We start from the raw sequence: 19,369 nt of genomic DNA, 5'->3' as shown, positions 1-19,369 counted from the left end.
AAGTCTTTGAAGGTTGATTTACTGCAAGATACTTAGAAAAACCTACAGCAGTCTGTTTCCTTAAGTTAATGTCAATTCACCATCTTCTCAAGCAACAAAACAATAGCACTTTGCTGTTTATAAAAACTCTCCAACCCAAAGCACAGCGATGCACTTCACAGAACCTTGTCAGTACCTTATCAATAAAAACAGATCCACCTTTGGATAATAACCTACATTACAGTACTAGAACGGAGAAAAGAGGTTTCAGAAAAGAGTAAGGTTGATAAAAAACTTGCTCACAAAAAAAAAGAATATTATAGATACTTCACCTATTTTTTTCTGAGCCCCTAAACAGGAGAGTAATTGAAAGGGTGCCAAAACACTCAAAAGCAAGGTTGGCTTTGGGAAATGTAACTATAATTGTCATACGCAAATGACCCATTGAGTTTGATTGGGAGAACTCAGGGCTTACTTTTGTTTTCGATCATGAAGCCATGAGAGGTGTTGCAGCTTTTATGGCCATGTTCTTCTGCCTTGATGCTATTTGACCAATTATTTTAACCAAGAGGCTAACAAGGCGATTTTTCTTAATCTCCCCTTTCTTTAAAGATACTTGAAATCAATTATTCGAATCCTTTCCTTAAGTAAACAAAAGAAGAAACTGCTTTCCCTTGGATTCTCTATTACTTAAATAGTTCACATTTAGCCTAGTCTTAGAAACATTTCTGTCACAATAATCTGCACATAATGCACACAGTTGTGATGTGGTGCCCTAGGGACATATTACTGTTAATGGCCCATCCAGTCATTTGATTATCATTGTATGGTTAATGGCTTCAGGATAATAACTCTGATACAGACAATAAAATGCTTTAATTAGTTTATTATCCTTTTTAATTTCAGAACAGAGTCAGGCCATGTTTGACTTTAATGTGGGGGCACAGTGCAGTGCAACTTTAAGGCCACTATAGACAAGTACAATCCTCAACAGGGTTCCTCAGTTTCTCATATTAGCTCAGTATCCAGGAGTAGAGGTGGCTCCCAACCTATATTATATTTGGAAACAATATTTGCATCTTAAAACCAATGAGAAAAGTAGAGAACATTAGGAAAATGATAACTAAAATAATGAAAGTGATGAAAAGTCTTGCAGTTGAGTGCCAGTGGAGGGGGAAAATAGAACAAGTAAGTTGGGAAAGGTGGAAAGAGTATGGGATCAACTCTGTTTTATATGCCAGATATTAGGACAAATAAGCTTATGGAAGAATTATTTGTTCCTGCATTTTATAGATGAGGAGACTGCGGTGCAGAGTGGTTATGAAACTCATCAAGAGATGGGATTTGAACCCAGGCAATCTGATTCTCAAGCTCATGCTGTTGGCTACTATATTCCTCCTCCCATTATAGAAAAAAATAACACAAAAGTGTTAGAAGTTTTAAAAATCTGAAATAAAGGACTGAAAGTAATTAGGTCAAAATGCAAACAATGATTGCCTCTTGGTGGTGGAGTGTGAGCAATTTTCCCTGCTTATTCATTCTTTTCAGACCTTTTCAAAATAACAAAAATAAAGTTTAACCCATTTTTTTTTTTTGGGGGGGTGGTTTTTGCGTTACGTGGGCCTCTCACTGCCGTGGCCTCTCCTGTTGCGGAGCACAGGCTCCGGACGCGCAGGCTCAGCGGCCATGGCTCACGGGCCCAGCCGCTCCACGGCATGTGGGATCTTCCCAGACCGGGGCACAAACCCGTATCCCCTGCATCGGCAGGCGGACTCTCAACCACTGCGCCACCAGGGAAGCCCTAACCCATTTTTATGTCAGCAGATAATAAAATAAAAATATTGTTGGCTTAACTAACATTTTCCCTTTTATCTTAGCACTTCTCAATTTAAAAAACTATGCACACGCTTAATGACACTTTGTTGACAGCTATCAGAGCACACTGCATTCCTCACTAGAAAGTCACAGAAACCTGGGCACAGGCAGTAATTTGTTTAAATTAAGGAACTTCTACCATATGCTGTAAGATCCGTATAGATCCAGTTCAATTTCCTTTATCTTTTTTCCTTAATCCAATACTTTTTAAACTACTGAGTTACATAACTGATATTTATAAAATGACCAAGAGGTCCTTAGAGATGTTGAAATGCCTTATGAATCACAGAGGAAAGATTAAACTGACATTCAAGTCAGTGTTGGTGTAAAATGTATTCCTGCCCTCGCCAATCTACTGAAGCTTCTCTCTTAAAGGTCACAAATGCTTACAATCACAGCCAATCCATTTTTCACATGTTGTCCTCTTGTTATCAGCACTTAGAACTGCTTAACACTCCCTTTGTGAAATTCTCTTCTCCCTGAGCTCTTTTTTGTTAAGCTCCCCATAATCTCTTTATTCCTACTCCTGTCATCCTGACTGCTCCCCATCTGGCCCCTCTTCTTCTGAGCTGTCCCCAAAGGACTTTTCCTTCTTCTCCTGTTACACCCTTTCTCTGCCATCTTAGGGCTTCAACTATCAGAACTACATGAATTGCACCCTAAACAACATCTCTAGTCGTGACCTCTCTCCCACCTCCCTCTCGATGTCTACCAGCATTTCTAACGTCTAATACAGAACTGGTCCTTCTGTCTTTCCTTCTGAGTTCCTTGTGACGTTTAACGGTTCTACCACCCTCCAATAATCCAGGCTTGAAAATTCGTGTTATTTTTACCTCACTTCCTTGTTTCTCTCTTCAGCTGATGTTTAGTCCTACACAGGCTACCTCTATGATCTTAGTTTTTTTACTTAACACATATTGAATAACTGCTGTAGTAATTTTTGGGGCTACAGTGGTGAACAACACAGTGAGGACCCTGCCTTCCTGAAGTTTATGTTCTGGGGGGGCAGACACAATTTCAGATGGCAATCTGTGCTATTAGAAAAACATGAGTAGAGGGATCATGAGTGATTGGTAGTGATGACTGGGCTAGTATTTTAGATAGAGTGGCCAGGAAAAGTGTCTTTCAAAAGAAGACATTATAGCATGGACCTGAATGAAATGAAGGAGTAAGTCTTGTGAAGATCTGAAGGAAAACGATTCTAGGAAGTTGGAAAAGCAAGTGCAAAGGCACTGGGGTGGAAATGAGTTTGGCATGTTTGAAGAATTATAAAAAGATCAATGTGACTGGTGTAGCATAAGCAGGGGAAGAGTAGTAGAGAACTAGTCAGGGCCAGAAATGAAGGACCTTTCAAGCCATGGTAAGGAGCTTGGATCTTACTCTAAGTGTGATGGGAAGTGATCAGAGAGTTTTGACTTGGAGAGTGATGTAGCATGATTTATGTGTTAAAGACCACTAGACAACAGACTGTAGGGAGAAATAATATAGTGCTTGTTAAATTTTAAAAAATTAACCATGTTCTTAGGCATTACACATGACCCCTGAGCACTTATCAATTCATTTTTAAAAAAAGGTTTCAATTCTACAGGTATGTAATTTCCTAATTCATAAATAATGACATTATGAGTTGAAATAGTTTCATTTCCTTAGTTTAGATTAAAAAATTACCATGTTTTTGAAATGGACATTAAAAGCAATGGAGTATACATTTTTGTCCATTTTATACTTATAGGTTACATAAATGAAACTATAACAGGGCATTTGTCATCAGTAATATCCAACAAAGCAATTAGGAATTAATTAATGAAAGTATTTATAAAGAATTCACAAATTGTTAGTAATGAGGTACAATGTATCATGCATTCAATGTACCAAACAGAAATGAATAATGTTAAAATTATGTTTCCACTGGAGGTCTACAAAGAAGGAAGCTGACAATAAAATGAATGAAAGATAAAGGCATTCCAATTATTGTCAGGTTATAAAAAGTTTGTACTTTTACGTGATGTGAAGATAGAAAATGGAGACATAACAAATGAGTTCATTATGTCAGTATCATTTGGAATCAGACAATTAAGCTTTTGGCATTTACCAACACTGACCAAGACTCATAAAACTAAACATGTCAAATATATCTCAATTAAAAAAAAAAACTAAACACAACTCTGTAGACTGAGAAGGAAAAAAGAGAATTATAAAATTATCAGTATTCATGTTAGGTTTTATAGATTCCTTTTATGAACAAAAAGCAATTCGCTCATCTCTGTACTCTCAGCATTCATTCATTTACTTCCTTGTACACATATAAGTGTCATGATTGCCTTTTAATTCCCAAAAGTCTAAGAAGGAAAAGGACCATAGTAGGGAGGGATGACTTTCCTTCTTTCTCATTGGATTTATAGATGAGGTAACTTAACAAGGAATTCATTCATCAGACAGTCACTGACCATCAACTTATGTGTCATGCACTGTGATAGGTAGTGGGAATGTGACTTGTGAATGAGACATCACATGGGGAGGAGGAAGACCTGTTTCTCTCAGCTCATGCCACCACTTCTAGCATAACAGCAGCTGTCTGCTTCTGGAGGCCCTTGTTTTAACTATGCTTGTAAAGGAGTATCCTTCAAATTCCCCCAACCTTCCTTTGACTGGATAGAAAAGAGTTAAAGAGGTGGCGGAGATAGAGAAGAGTCATCTCATGGGGAGTCTGAAGGTTGACTCAAAGCTCTAAAAATGTAATTTGTATCTTTAACTCTAATAGAAGGAATTTTTTTTTATTCCAGGGAAAATTCTAGCCTTGCTGCTTTGAAGGTCATTTTCTCAACTAGGAAGGTAGAAGCAAATGGCAGTAGTTATGATATTCATTTTCTATTGCTGTGTAACAAACTACTGCACACTTGGCAGCTTAAAATAATACATATATATTTTTTAATCTCATGGTTTCTGTGGGTTGAGAGTCTGGGCAAGGCTTAGTTGAGTCCTCTGCTTAGTGTCTGGTAAGACTGTGGTCTCATCTGAGGCTCGACTGGGGAAAGTTTTGGTATTGTTAACAAAATTCAATTCCTTGTGGTTATAGGATCCAAGGCTTCAGTTTTCTGGCTGTCAGCCTGAGGCTACCCTCAGCTCCTTGCCATGTGGGTCTCCCAACATAGCAGTTCACTTCTTTGAAGCCAGGAAAGAGTGAGAGACTCCAGCAAAACGAGCACTAAAATCTTATGTAATGTTATCGTGTACATCCTGTCATCTTTGCTGAGTTCTACTGGTTACAAGTAAACCACAGGTCCTGCACATACTCCAGGGGAGGGGAATCACACAAGGGTACCAACACTGGGAAGTAGGGACCATGGAGACCACCAAAGAATCTGCCTAACACACTACTTAGACTTTTCCCCTCTCTATATTAACTTAACATACCAAATCTTCTTTCTCTTTGTTACTGCTTCAAATATAGCTTTTCTCATCTTTAATTAAAAAAAAAAAACAACTTAAGTTAATACTGGCTTTAACATTCCTGCCACTGTTCCGAAGAGTTTATGTTAGTTCTAGGTTGTTTCTTTGTCCAATATTTGTATACTTTTTAAACATCTAAGCTCATCAAAGAGTTCTGTGAAGTTTCCCTTGATTTATTTGTATATCACTACCTTTTCTTTCCTACTGAGACTGTAAGTAATTGTGTACAGTACAGTTCTTCTTTTAGGATTTCTTACCCCACAAGCCACAGTCCCATTGATGGTTTCTAAACATGAGAACAAATCCATTTTATCTAAATTTAAAACAAAACAAAGCAAGACAAAACTGCTTTCATGGAATCTGTGGTATATGTCCAAATATGTACAAACATAAACAATCACATCCTTTCCATATACTTTCGGAAGAACTACAATTCCAGCAGATGTTACACAAAACAGTTGAAGTGCTTCAGTGTTACAACAGCTTGGCATGCACTAGTTAATGATCTACTTTGAGAAAGTATCATTCATACTCTTTTTCTGCCTGGACTGTTGAGGTCCACTCTTACAGATTTACTTTGGTTTCTTTCTTTCTCATCTCTAATGCTCTTTGTGGTGCATCACTCACAGTTCATGGCTTTCAATAGTATTACTCCCCATCTATCAGACTTGTTGCTTTGAAAAACAAGGTTGTAGCTGATGATGTGTGGTACCCCACCTAGGGTCTGCATGTACAAGAGAGAAGAGGTGATTCCGCTGTTCCTCAAGTCTCACCTGCCTCATACCTCAGCCTCAGGGACATTCTCAGCGTTAGCAGAGCCAGCCTCTCTTCTCAGTGCCTGATACACAAGTATGTAATGAATATTTGTGGAAGGAACTGACTATTTGATATCTGTTTGCACATACAAGTGGATATTTCTGTATATTAGATTCATGCATATGAGTAGGCATTTATTTCCATAATAGGTTCCTAGAAGTGAAACTGAAGGGTCAAAGAAAATGTACATTTTAGATTCCTAGAGACACAGACAGACCGTTCTCCAAAAGAGCTGAACTGACTAGCATCTATCAACATTGTGTGAGTGTGCTGGTTTCCTCATATGCTCAACACTACAGACTGAGGGTCATTGTTAATAGATGGCCCTCTGGTGAATAAAAATGAGACCTCATTAGTTTAAGTTCACACCTAAGAAAATGATATTAAAACATATATGTTAAACATATACATTAAATATATATATTAAATAGATATTAATCACAATGTTGAAATATTAATATTTCATGAACCTACTGTGTGCCAGGTACTGCTTTAGGCATTGCCTAAATTGTGCTGAACAAGACAGTCAAGATCCCTGTTCTCAGGGAGCTCATATTTTAATAGAAGAGACAGAAAATTAACAAGAAAATAAACAAAAAATAGATAGTGTACAGTCGTAAGGAGAGAATAAAATAGGGGAGTGAAATAGAGTATTTGGAGGGAGAGAGAAGGCCCAAATTAAATAGGTAGTTAGGAAAGGCCTTGCTGAGAAGCAGACAATGAGCTGAGGACTGAATGATACAATGAGCTGGACCTCTGTGTCCAGACTGCTCTCTTTGTTTTTCTCAAACATACAAGGTACCTTCCTGCCTCAGGCCTTTGCACCTTTTGTCTGGAACATTCTTGCACCAGATATCTATATGGCTTACTCCTCCCTCATATGGGTGAAATGCCTGTCAAAGTTGTGCAGAGAACTGATGCCTAGTTATACCCATCCATGGGCACTTTCAGTATTTCTATCATCTATAGAAGGTCGGCAAGGCCTCCCTCTCCACGGACAAGACAGTATGAAATATGAGAGTCCTCGAGGCTGCCAGTTAGATACAAATTTTCTTTATTATTTCAAACTTTATATCCATGAAAAAAAATTGAGTTGAAGCTGGGTTTCCTATTCAAATTTTTACTGCTATATTAAAGAGTAAAATGATACTTTGGAATTGTTTTCAGGGATTTTAGCACATCATTTTTATGTGTGCTCAGTGATTTAATAATGATAAATTATATAAATCTACATTAATAGAAATCTTTCTTCACCTTCCAAGGTTTCCAGCTTTCCAAAAAAAAGAGGGAGGAAGAGAATAGTTGATCATATCAGACTAGGTTGCGAGGACAAAACCCTTTTACATAATGACAATGAATGATGAAGATTATGACTATAATGAGATAAAATAATGATATATTATAATGATGATATGAGCCACTTTATAAACATTAACTTTAATCAGCTAGTTACTTCAGTTAACATTATCTTTAATCCTCATAACAACCCTATGAGTTGGTGATATCTCCATTTTTTTTTTGCGGTACGCGGGCCTCTCACCGCTGTGGCCTCTCCCGTTGCGGAGCACAGGCTCCGGACGCGCAGGCTCAGCGGCCATGGCTCACGGGCCCAGCCGCTCCGCGGCATGTGGGATCTTCCCAGACCGGGGCACGAACCCGTGTTCCCTGCATTGGCAGGCGGACTCTCAACCACTGCGCCACCAGGGAAGCCTTCTCCATTTTTATAGGTGAGGTAAATGAGACTCAAGAGAGCTTACACGAACCTCTTTTGGGGCTTTTGCACAAATCTATTAGGTGTTAGAGCTGGAATCTGAATCCAGCATATGGTCTTTTCACTATGCTATTCTGCCTCTATAATAGTAAAAGTGAATCTATCTTTTTGACAAAGATATTCATTTAGGGTGCAAACAACTACTTTTTATGTAAAAACTAAAGACAATTTCACAAATGTTACTTCATTTCATCCCGTAATGTAATAAGCTGTGATGCTCATTCTTTTCATTTTGTAAATGGAGCAAAAGTGCAGTTGAGGAAGTTACCTAAGGTTTAAAAAATCTTATCCAGGAATTAGGTTTTCTCACTCCTAATGCTGTATCTACTTTGACTTTAACTTTCATTAGCATTTGGGGGTTATTATAAAAGAAATGAGAAACATCAATAGTATTTATAGTCCCAAGATCTAATCATTTTAATGTAATTGGTAATCATGGTTGGATGAGTTCAGAAGGTCATAAATTTGTGGAAAATATTATTAAAGATTTTAAAGTTTTTGTCTAGGTACATTTATTATTCTCTCTTTATACAATGTTTTGTAAATGATTCCAAAGAGATTTTCTTTATTTATTTACTTTAATTAATTTATTTTATTTTTCGCTGCACTGGGTCTTTGTTGCTGCACTTGGGCTTTTCTCTAGTTGAGGCGAGTGGGGGCTACTCTTTGCTGCGGTGCATGGGCCTCTCACTGTGGTGGCCTCCCCTGTTGGGGAGCACCGGATCTAGGTGTGCGAGCTGTAGAGTGAAGGCTCAGCAGTTGTGGCACACAGACCTAGTTGTTCTGCGGCATGTGGGATCTTCCCAGACCAGGGCTTGAACTTGCATCCCCTGCATTGCCAGGTGGATTCTTAACCACTGCACCACCAGGGAAGCCCAGAGAGCTTTTATTTTTTACTGTGAGGTTTCCATGGTGTTTAAAAATTTATTTTACTTAAGGATGCTTTAAATTTTAGAAGTAACAAATGCTCACTCTAAAAATAACAAAGAAAAAAACAATCAAACAATACAGAGATTTCTAAAAAAAAAAAAAAAATGATACTCTCCCAATCTGACCTCCTGAGAAAACAACTATATCACTGAGTCAGGTATCCATCTATACCTGATTGAAATTTATTAAAGCTTCCTGAACCAATGTAATCTGTTGCTTTATTCTGAATATTTGTAAGACATGAAAATTAGTCAATGATTCTAATTAAAATAAAAAATGAACTCTAAAACATATATATATATATATTTTTGCGGTACGCGGACCTCTCACCCCTGTAGCCTCTTCCGTGGCGGAGCACAGGCTCCGGACACGCAGGCTCAGCGGCCAGGGCTCAAGGCCCAGCCGCTCTGTGGCACGTAGGATCTTCCTGGACCGGGGCACGAACCCGTGTCCCCTGCATCGGCAGGCGGACTCTCAACCACTGCGCCACCAGGGAAGCCCTAAAACATAATCTTATCTTTACATAGCACTTTATATCTTACAAAGTGCTTTTATACTAGTTCATTTAATCCTTGAAACAATCTTATGAAGATTGTATTCCCAGTTTAGAGACAGGAAACCAAGACTCCGAGAGGTTATCATATTTTATCATATCTAAGATAACAATGAATATAAGGCATCCTGCCATTTTAGATGCTCCCAAGGAAAAAAAAAATTCTGCCAATTAATTGCGATATAATGACTTAACTATACCCCTGTGAGACTTATAGGACTTAATAGTAGAAGGCCTAGGTTAGGGTCCTGGCGTTGTCCTTTCCAAGCATGTGACTTAAGTAAATTAAGTTCTCTGAGCCTTAATCTTTTCAAATCTTTTAAATTAGACATAATAATGCCTATCTCACAGGGTTGTGTGAGAACATATTGATGTAAAATGGTACTTTTAAACTGTAAAACTCATAAAATTTAAAAAATCTTCTATATATTTGGTATTATTATTTTAAAATATATTATTTGTAATAGTAATATGAATATTCTGTTGTTGAAGGCAGGAACTTCTGGATCTAAATTGATATTTTATCATATTAAATAATCATTAAAGCTGCTACTGCTACTGCTACTGCTACTGCTGCTTTCTTGAGATGAGTTAATACTTTGTCCTCATATGAACTCTGGAGAACACCTATTCCATTAACCTAAAAGAACACATTCAGTTTGAATGAGGACAGTTTCAGGTCTTGAGGGAAAATATTTCTTTCTGCCACCATTTACATTTTGCTTGTCAAGTTATAGGACAGAAACATGAACTATACTTTAGACATCCTATTATTATAGTGAGTTCTAACTGTGTAAGGAATTAGTTTCATTTTTTGGAAGAGAGCAAATTCACTACACTTTACCATCTATGCCTCTGTAATTTCTGAAGCATTCCTTGTATTTTTTCTGCTTTTGTGTTGGAAATCATTTTATGTTATAGTCTGTTCACCATGTTAGTACTAAGGTATACAGCCTTTTACTTAATTAAATCCTAGATATTGTGCATTCTGCAACCCCCTTGACAACTATATTCCTGCTTTGTGTGAGAAATTAGGTCTTGCTTGTCTAGCCATGCCTTCCTACCTTACGGCTGCTGGCAGTATATGTGATTAAAGTATATATCTGAAATACTGTCCTGTAAATGATCTTCTGTGAAAACACATACGATGTGGTAGCTCTGGGATTGACTCACCCTGGATATCTGTTTGTGTATACTAAATACTGGAAACATGGTGGCTTCCTGATTTTTATGACTGACAAACTGTATTATGTTTGCTTCCTATGTACCAGTAGAGAATAGCAGATGGTTACTACAGGTTTGGTATTATTAAATCATTTCAACACTTCAATTCTCAGTAACTTGTTTAATGAAAAAGGCAAATACCCGACACTTAATTAATGTGCAGAAGGGGCAGTAGGGAAATATGAGGTAGTCTGAGATCCAAGATGATGACAGGCAATTGCTTTGTGCTTGTGGACTTTTGGTTACTCATTGACCCGATATGCAATGAATATCAAGTTTAAACATTAATACTGAATTTCAAGTGTTCCAAAAAATTATACATGCTGACCAACTTCTCTTTTTAAAAATGAACATTTGTTCCTTGCTACTCCAAACCTAGCCCATGCTACTACCATCTCCTATGTAAATCATGTAATAGCCAACTAGTCTTCCTGCTTTCTTCACTCTTCGCTACTCCTACAGTCCAGTTTCAAAAAACTGCCTGAATGATCTTTCAAAATGTAGACCAGATCGATCACGTTATTCCTTCTGCTTAAAACCATTAATGGCTTCTATAATACTCAAAATACAATCCAAACTCCTTCCTGTGGTGTTCAAAGCCCTATACGATCTGGCTGCTTTCTAAATCTCCACCCTTACCTCCTGCTACTCTCCTGCTTGCTCATATGTATCAGATACCCAGGCTTTTTTTCTGTCCCTCAAATATGTCAAGATCGCTCCTATCTCAAGGCTTTTAGAGTTGGCCTAAAAAACTCTTTCCATACAGGTTTCCTCCTGGCTAGATCTTGGTTCAAATGTCACCTCTTCAAAAAAGGAGGAGTAGCATCCCCACTTACTCACATTCCCTTACACATCATCTGGCTTATTCTATGCCTCACAGTCATCACTGTCTGGAATTGTCATGTACTTATTTGCTAACTTGTTTGTCCATCTCTGCCCTTACAATTTATTTAAGCAGCTTGATAGCAAGGATTTTGTTTATGCTGTTATCAAAGGGTCTACGTCAGGGTCTGGCACATTGTAGGTACTCAATAAATAATTCATGAAAGAACGAAGTAATGAAACTAAGTGAATCTAAATGATTACCTTTTCTTAAGTGATATATTTTTCCCTCACTTTTTCTTTTTTTGGAAATAAAATTGTGCCAGGAAAGAAATTACTTATTTTTCTTGAGGCTAATAATAATTTGCCCACTTAAAACAAAATTGAATAACTCAAGTATAGTTTATTTTCCAGAAACGACCCAAGATTAAATTTGATATATTTTCTTAATGGAACATTATAGCAGTAACCTACTTTCAATTTGCAACAATATAAGAGAATATGTGAGTTTGCCATTTTCCTTGAATGGTAAAACACCACAAATATTTACAGTGGTTATTATCTGGCTCTGAATAACCAAGTCACTAGAGAATAGGTCTGTCTAAAAAAACAGGTGAAACTGTCTCTTAAATGGCATCAGATCACATAACCTATTCCCTATGCGTGAAACATTTTCCCCAATTCTAGGAGAAGAAAGATATATAAATAATATGATTACTTTATGGGAAGTAAATACCATAATGCCCATTCTAAATAGTATAGCTGACTTCCAAAGATATATATATATATATATATATATATATATATACACACACATGGCTATACACACATGGTATATATATACACACACATGGTATATATATATATATATATATATATATATATATATACATGATAAATTCATGTAGGTTAATAAAAATATGCTTTGAAGGAAATAAGGAAGGCAAAGATGAGAGTCTGAGACCTCGAATAAGTACAATGAGAAGATGCTATATCAAGTGTGAGCTTTGGATCCAAAAGAAAAATTGTGAAGGCCTTTAAATATTGCAGTACTGCGTTTCCCCTTTTTCTCAAAGAGCCTTTTTCCATCTGCCTAAATAACTTCTAATTAGCATCAGAATGTAAAGACAAAAAGCAGCTATTACTGACATTCTAATTTTAAAAGTTAAAATATTGCTAATTTCAGACAGGAATATCTAAATTGAGACAGGAGTCTTACATAGACAAATATGTGTAATCGGATGGTTGTTGCTTGGTAGGGGAAAAGTTCATCTTTATTTTCAATGGGTTGAGTAAAAGCTATATAATTATTCAACCAATATGTAACAGTTGAACATCCATACTTCTGCTTTTATAAGAAATGCCACAATGAAAATACTTGTATATACATTTTTAAGCACATCACTGATTATTTTCTTTGCAAAAATACTAACAGGTGGGATTATCAGGTTAAAATATTTGACCATTAAAATTTTCTTTTAACTTTCAAAAACACTTTTCAAATAGACATTTTAAAAGCTCTTGATATATACTGCAAAACTGATTCCCAAGAATGTTGTGTCAAGTTATATTCCCACCTGTAGTGATGAGAACACTTATTTTCAAATTTAATTGGTGGCAGGCCCAGATGGCTCCTAAACTGAAGGGATTTTTATTTTTGTTTAATGCCTTATACGTGAGTAAGTTGAGAAAAGAAAGTGTATTTTATGCTGGAAGGTCCCTGCTCCTTGCTTCCTTCGCTCTGACGTCATTTGGGCCTTCGTGGGTGTTTGAACTTTTGCTCCAGCTGCTCACGTCGATCCTGTGTATCTCAGAAGCTGAAGACCCCAGTTATTATTATAGTTTTACCCTCTGTTTTTGGTGCAGGGAGGCGTTCCTTTCTCGGTTTTTATCTTTTGAACACACACAAAATTTTAAACGTCATTTCTAAGTGTAGGAACAGAATGGCATGAGATCACCCTACCATCTTGATCCTGAAGTCTATTCTGAATCTTGACAGCTATCTCCTATTTTCTTGAAAGTGGACTTTTTCATAATCATATATTTCTATGTATACATATATATCTATTTGTTTATAAGAGCTTGAATGAACTGTGTGTGTGTGTGTTATATGTTTCTCTTTATACAAGCCTTGAATGTAGACAGCTCTCTACTCAGAATTGGTTTTTGACCCTTGCGAGAATATGTGGATCCCTGGCTGCCCTGACACTCAACCAAGTTGTTGATGAGGGTATGATCTAAAGCTCAGGCTGGAGGCTGGCCCATGTGCATTGCATTGCAAGTATAAGGACAATGCATCAGTCTGAGGGGAGTGAGTCGTGAGCCAGGACCAGAGGCGGCTGTGCAGAGCAATGTGGCCTGTGGTACAGAAGCTGCTGTGCCAGTTTCCCTTTATATTTATTTCTTTACATACATTTCTTGTATGCCCCAGTGTGTGTCAGGTCTAAAGTGTGTCTAGGCTGCCTAAAGGACCAAGCCCCAGATGGCCTTCTGCTTGACACAGAAACTGTTGGACCCTGAGGATTTCAACAAATGACACTGACTCACCAAAATAATAGAGTAAAAAGAGTCCATCTACCCCCTAGCCAGTCTTTGACTTTATTCATTACCCCTTCAAATTAGAATGCATTAAGGGGTGCCCTCCTGTCAGGGTTCCCTCCAGTTATTCCCATAATTGCTATTGTTGTTTAGCAGAGGACCTTCATGCTTCTCTTCTATGTGGTCCTTCCTGCCCTATGTTGAAAAGTTTTGGGGATTTGCCTGTAACTGCTAGTGCTTTTGAAGACTTCCCCCCTATTTTTATATTCCATTGATCATTTCCATGGGAAGGAAGGTAGAAGCCTGTGTTTACTCTGCCGATTTACCAGGGAGTCAATAAGTTCTCTTTTTATAAAAAACCTCCTATTGGATATCCAGCCAGATATTGTTTTTTTTTTTTTTTCAGATATTGTTTTAATATGCATTTTTTAAAAATAGAACTGCCTCTTCCTGCTTTCATTACAGAATTTTGTTAATCTAGATGTCAATCAAATGAAAATTACACTTTAAAACATGTAGTTATTTCAAATAAAGATGACACTAAAGCATTGCAATACTGACCATGTAAATATTGATGGAGATCAATATAAGGGCCTCCAGGGGTTCCAGTACTGATTGAAAATGCCTATTATGTCTACATACTGTTTCACTGAAGGTAATGTAACAGAGCAGATCTAAGTTTCCTTATAGTTAGCAATAAACAACTGAAAGATAAGCTGCTGATTCAGACATTTAACCGCAGTTTCCTGTGATGATTACATTCTAACTCAAAATCAATAATAGCAATAAATGTTATATATTAAGAAAAGGTCTCATCTATCACATTTTCAAATGTATCAAAGTTAAACAAAGCTTTAGAAAATAATTATATAATAGTTACCATAGAGAAAAAGTATTCTTTAAATTAATTACTATAGATAGTAATGTGGTACCAGCAGCAGTAACAGCTATTTATAGAACATCTTATACTTTAAGGTACTTTACATGTATCTCATTTAATCCTCCAATCCTGCCACTTCAGATATTATAATCTCTACCTTTTATATGAGGAAACAGGCCCAGAGGTTAAGTAATTTGCCTAATGAAGTTGGATGACCAATTGAGGTGCTCTCTGGGGGACCTCCAGGGAACATCAGAGATTCTGAGGCACATTGTTTACGTGGATTCAAAGTGCTGCTTGACTCTTGGCAGCCTATGTGATTCATATACTTCTCCACTGCTAGAGGTATTCTTGTGAGAGATGGATGGCCATGTTTGCAATGCTGTAGAAAGCATTCGTGTTCCCTGTAATTTTACATCAGGGGTTCTTAAGTTGGGGTTCATAAACACTCTGAAAATGCATGAAAAAAATGTGCTTAATTGCATATTTCTGGGAAGAGGACTTTCACCAGATTTCCATGGAGTCCATGATCCAAAAATGGCTCACAATTGTCCTCTAGATATTCCTTAGTGACTGGTTTTAACCTATAAGACCTAAGAAATCTTAATTTCATTTCTGAGGAAATTCCATAGTATAACATCCTGGAGTATACTTAAATTAACAAGAAAGTGGAGGCAATTACCCAAATGAAAATTTCAAATTGAAACTTGAAATAATCGGATAGCCATGGCAAAGGAAATGAGGTGGAGGCTGTGGCTGAATTATCTACCACATGATAGCAATTTTCTCCTTTTCATTACAGATGGAAAAAGCTACTGCTTAAAGAGAAAGAAAAATGAGCTGAGCTTATCTGAATTATCACACTGAAAAAGATATGTCACATATAATTACAAAAGTGCTGGGAAATATGCAAACATTAGCAATTGTACTTCTAAATAGGAAGACACTTAGAAACAATTTGCTAGTTTTAAGCAGCGGAGTGGGTATAATCTTATGACAGATAAAAAGTGAAGATGTAATTTTCCACTTTTCTTCCAAAGAAGTTCTGCTGAACTTCAAAAATTTTCTTTGAATAATCATGTTTGACAAATATAAAGGTTAATGCTAGCAAGGTAATTAAAATTAATGATTGCAATGTCCACTGGGCTATGTCTGTGCAGGTGTTTCCCTCCACTGTTCCCATCCTAGCTTAAAAATGTCTGATATATAAAATTCTGATCTTACACATAATACATTAGTAGTGGCTATTTTCATCCCTCCTAAAAAATAGGAGCAATGTGGCCTGTGGTGGTTACTGAGAACACGGAGGTTACTGAGAACACGGCTGACTCTGGGGGTGTCCAGTGGTTACCGAGAACACGGCTGTCTAAATAACTTCTAACTAGCATCAGAATGTAAAGACTAAAAGCAGCTATTACTGACATTCTAATTTTAAAAGTTAAAATATTGCTAATTTCAGACAGGAATATCTAAATTGAGACAGGAGTCTTACATAGACAAATATGTAAGGAGGTTACTGAGAACACGGCTGACTCTGGGGGTGTCCAGTGACAGATAATGCAGTCCCTTGAGAGAGGTATTCTCTCAGCTCTGAAGAGTAGGGAACTCGTTCAGCTGCTCTACAGCCCTTTAATTCGTTACCCTGCTGACTGCCCCAGGGTTTGTTCCTAGCTTTCCCTGCTTGTGATCTTGAGGGTTTTTCATGGTTCTACTTAACTCACTGTCTTTCACCTTTATTGTGTTCTGGGGTCTCTTGCACAGCTGGGCTGTATCTTCAATCTTATTCCATCTGTTGTATATTATTAAAAATTTCCTCAATGTTGAGTCCAACCTTCTAGGTTTCCAGTGCTGTTGTGGATTTATTTTTATATTTATTCTTCCATTTCAGAGAGACTTTAGATGGAAGTAGAGGTAAAAAAAAAAAAAAAGGTCTTAATCAGCTACCTTCTGTTGGAAGCCATTTTGAGCACTTTAAATAAAGCAAGTATTCTCCCCCTACAATTGGTTGCATTAAGATTTTTATCGATAAGCTATCAATTTTACTGTAGGCAAACCAATGCATTTAACAAGATTAAACTATCAAACTTGAAATTTTCTTCTTTTGTTTTGCTAAATAAGTTATTTTTAAGCGCATGAAAAAAATGCAGAAAACTTACAATCCATATCAAGTATGGCTCGGACAGATTTAACAAGTTCCTTAGATTCAAGTGCCAGCGTTGCTGGGATGTTACGTCCACTCCTTCCCAGTGGTGTGAGGGACGTCTGGGAAGCTAACATAGCTCTTCTTTCACTATGGAAGCAATAAAATAAAGCTAAACTTATTACACAATGAATAATATCTATCTTTGCTAAGTCTGAATTCTTCATAGTTATGAAATTGTACAAAAATTTTTGATTTCTGGGAACATTGTATTCTTGTAGCCATAATCAAAATAATTCCCACAAAATAATATTTCTGTTTTCAATTCTTTATTATATAATAAATAGGCATATTTAAAAAATTAGGTTTACCTTATACATAAGGAGGAAGGGATAGAAGGATAGCTTCCTCCTAAATCATTTGTTTGGCTTATTTTGTGAGTGCTTGTGTTATGCTAACATGATTTGGCCTTTTATTTAGTTTTGTAAACACTTAAATTAAGCACTTAAACATAAATTTATTAAAGAGACATTTACTACTACTTCTAGTAATATTAAATATAAATTCAATATGTATATTTGCTCCTGAAATTCTCTCTTAAACTCTTCCATTTGCTATCCCTAAATCTAAAAAAGCCTAGAGCATTTATACCACTTTTAAAAAATGCGAAAGTCACCTGAAATGAATGCATTCTGAGACAATTAAAATGCAAGGTTTTACTTTTACCATTATGCTGAAACTTTTACTTGAAAAGAGACAATTTTAAACTGATGACAAAGCCATCATTACTTATAATGCATCTTCCTAAGCATGATAGTATTAATTCACAAGGAGAAACTAAAGCATCAATTCTCAAATTCAAATACAGAGCCTTTATTCCATGTAGAATACCAAGGCCAACATCCATTACAGATGATATAGTATATTAAAAAGACTGAGCCAAATTTTACTAGTGTTTAACTTTCCAAGATGTAGCAAAAAGTTGCTTAATGTTGCTTTTTTTTTTTTAAAGTTGATGTATAGTTGATTTACAATGTTGTATTACTTTCAGGTGTACAGCAAAGTGATTCAGTTACATATATTAATGTTGCTTTTTAAAGTTACTTTTGTTCTGTGAACCTGCAAGGGCAGGCTCTGGCTTTTAAATAGTCATTTTTAATACCAAAGCTTTTAAATTATTATTCAAGGTCACAATGAAACCTTGGGTGGTGGGAGTTTGGGACATGTCTAACCCATACAAGCGGAATCTGACTGCTGAGTATTTTAACATCATACTGAAAATAATCATCATGGTATTCACATAATTATTTTACATCATAAGCAGCATAGATAACAATAAAAACATCAGATTTCACCTGAAGAAATAAAGTATTACATTAAAATGAGTTTAAAGGTGTACTACCATATGTACTACCATGTACTACGATATTTTTCTAAATTCAAAAATGCTATGTGGAAACTTAAAATATAATGAATCATCTTCATTTATTGAACTGCTGTTTTCACAGAAAAGGGTGGAGTTTTCCTATGTTTCTTCAAGCATATGTTGCTAGAAGTAGAACTACATTGCTAGTGGTAGTCTTTATAAAAGGAAAAAAATTGCTTTGACTATCTTAAGACTTTAAGAGATTTTAGTATTTTAGCACAAGTACCAGATGAAGAATGTAATCAGTGGCCATACTCTGCAGAAAGCACTTAAATTTTCTTACCTTAAATTTGACAAAGGAAGAGAATTATCACAAAATACTTCTTGAATAGCCTAGAGACAAACAAGAGAGTGAAGGTGATAATGTAACTTTGATAGCTTTTTAAAATGTTTTCTCTTGCTTAAATAATATTTATAACCCCCTCCACCCATATGATTAAAAAGGTGTTATATAGGGGAAAAAATCAATTACATTAACATACAATTCTACTCAGAATTATAATACACAGAGAAACATTTCTTTATAGGGTAGTTATCAACTAATGTTTACATAGTATCAAAAGTTAAGAAAGTGTTCATTAAAACATAGTATATATTTGGGATCATATTACCCTGTCTCAATTATTTCTCTTAATCTGTATGTTAGCTGGTCTTTTCATTATCTAAGCAATTTAAAATCTGACTGTAAGTCACCATTGCTGTTTTGAGCCCAGAGAATGTTTCACTAGCCATCAAACGCCATGACATTTACCTGTATGTCAGTTGTCTATACATTTCTTAAAAATGGACATAAAGTGATGTAACAGGAAAATTTACCTCTACAAAATGAAGAAGCTTTTCAGTGGATGCCTCAAAAGTTTTTCGAGCCATTTCTGATTTTCGCAATTGGCAGTCAAGTACTGTGATTCGCTTTCTTAACTCCTGAACACTTTCCTGGACAGAGATATCAAAAGGAACATATTATA

The 19,369-nt window shown here is 36.3% G+C and overlaps 1 protein-coding gene across 5 annotated transcripts in view; it reads right to left on the bottom strand.

Moving 5' to 3' along the window:
* The window catches only part of STXBP4 (syntaxin binding protein 4), a 190,617-nt gene that overhangs the window by 55,563 nt on the left and 115,685 nt on the right, over positions 1 to 19,369 (bottom strand). For 4 of the 5 annotated variants that reach the window (XM_033848305.2, XM_019945363.3, XM_033848303.2 and 1 more), the window contains 3 exons: positions 19,221 to 19,337; positions 18,688 to 18,737; positions 16,995 to 17,128 (listed from right to left, as the gene is read on the bottom strand). In XM_033848305.2, coding sequence (XP_033704196.1) covers positions 16,995 to 17,128; positions 18,688 to 18,737; positions 19,221 to 19,337 — 301 coding nt within the window. Of the gene's footprint in view, positions 1 to 12,312; positions 16,732 to 16,994; positions 17,129 to 18,687; positions 18,738 to 19,220; positions 19,338 to 19,369 lie in introns of those variants that run through there. The other variant, XM_033848304.2, reaches the window with a different exon arrangement.

This window comes from Tursiops truncatus, chromosome 20 (genome assembly GCF_011762595.2).
Source record: "Tursiops truncatus isolate mTurTru1 chromosome 20, mTurTru1.mat.Y, whole genome shotgun sequence".
Classification (NCBI taxonomy): Eukaryota; Metazoa; Chordata; class Mammalia; order Artiodactyla; family Delphinidae; genus Tursiops; species Tursiops truncatus.
Note: the sequence above shows the minus strand (reverse complement) of the source record. Positions and strands in the feature narration are given on the sequence as shown.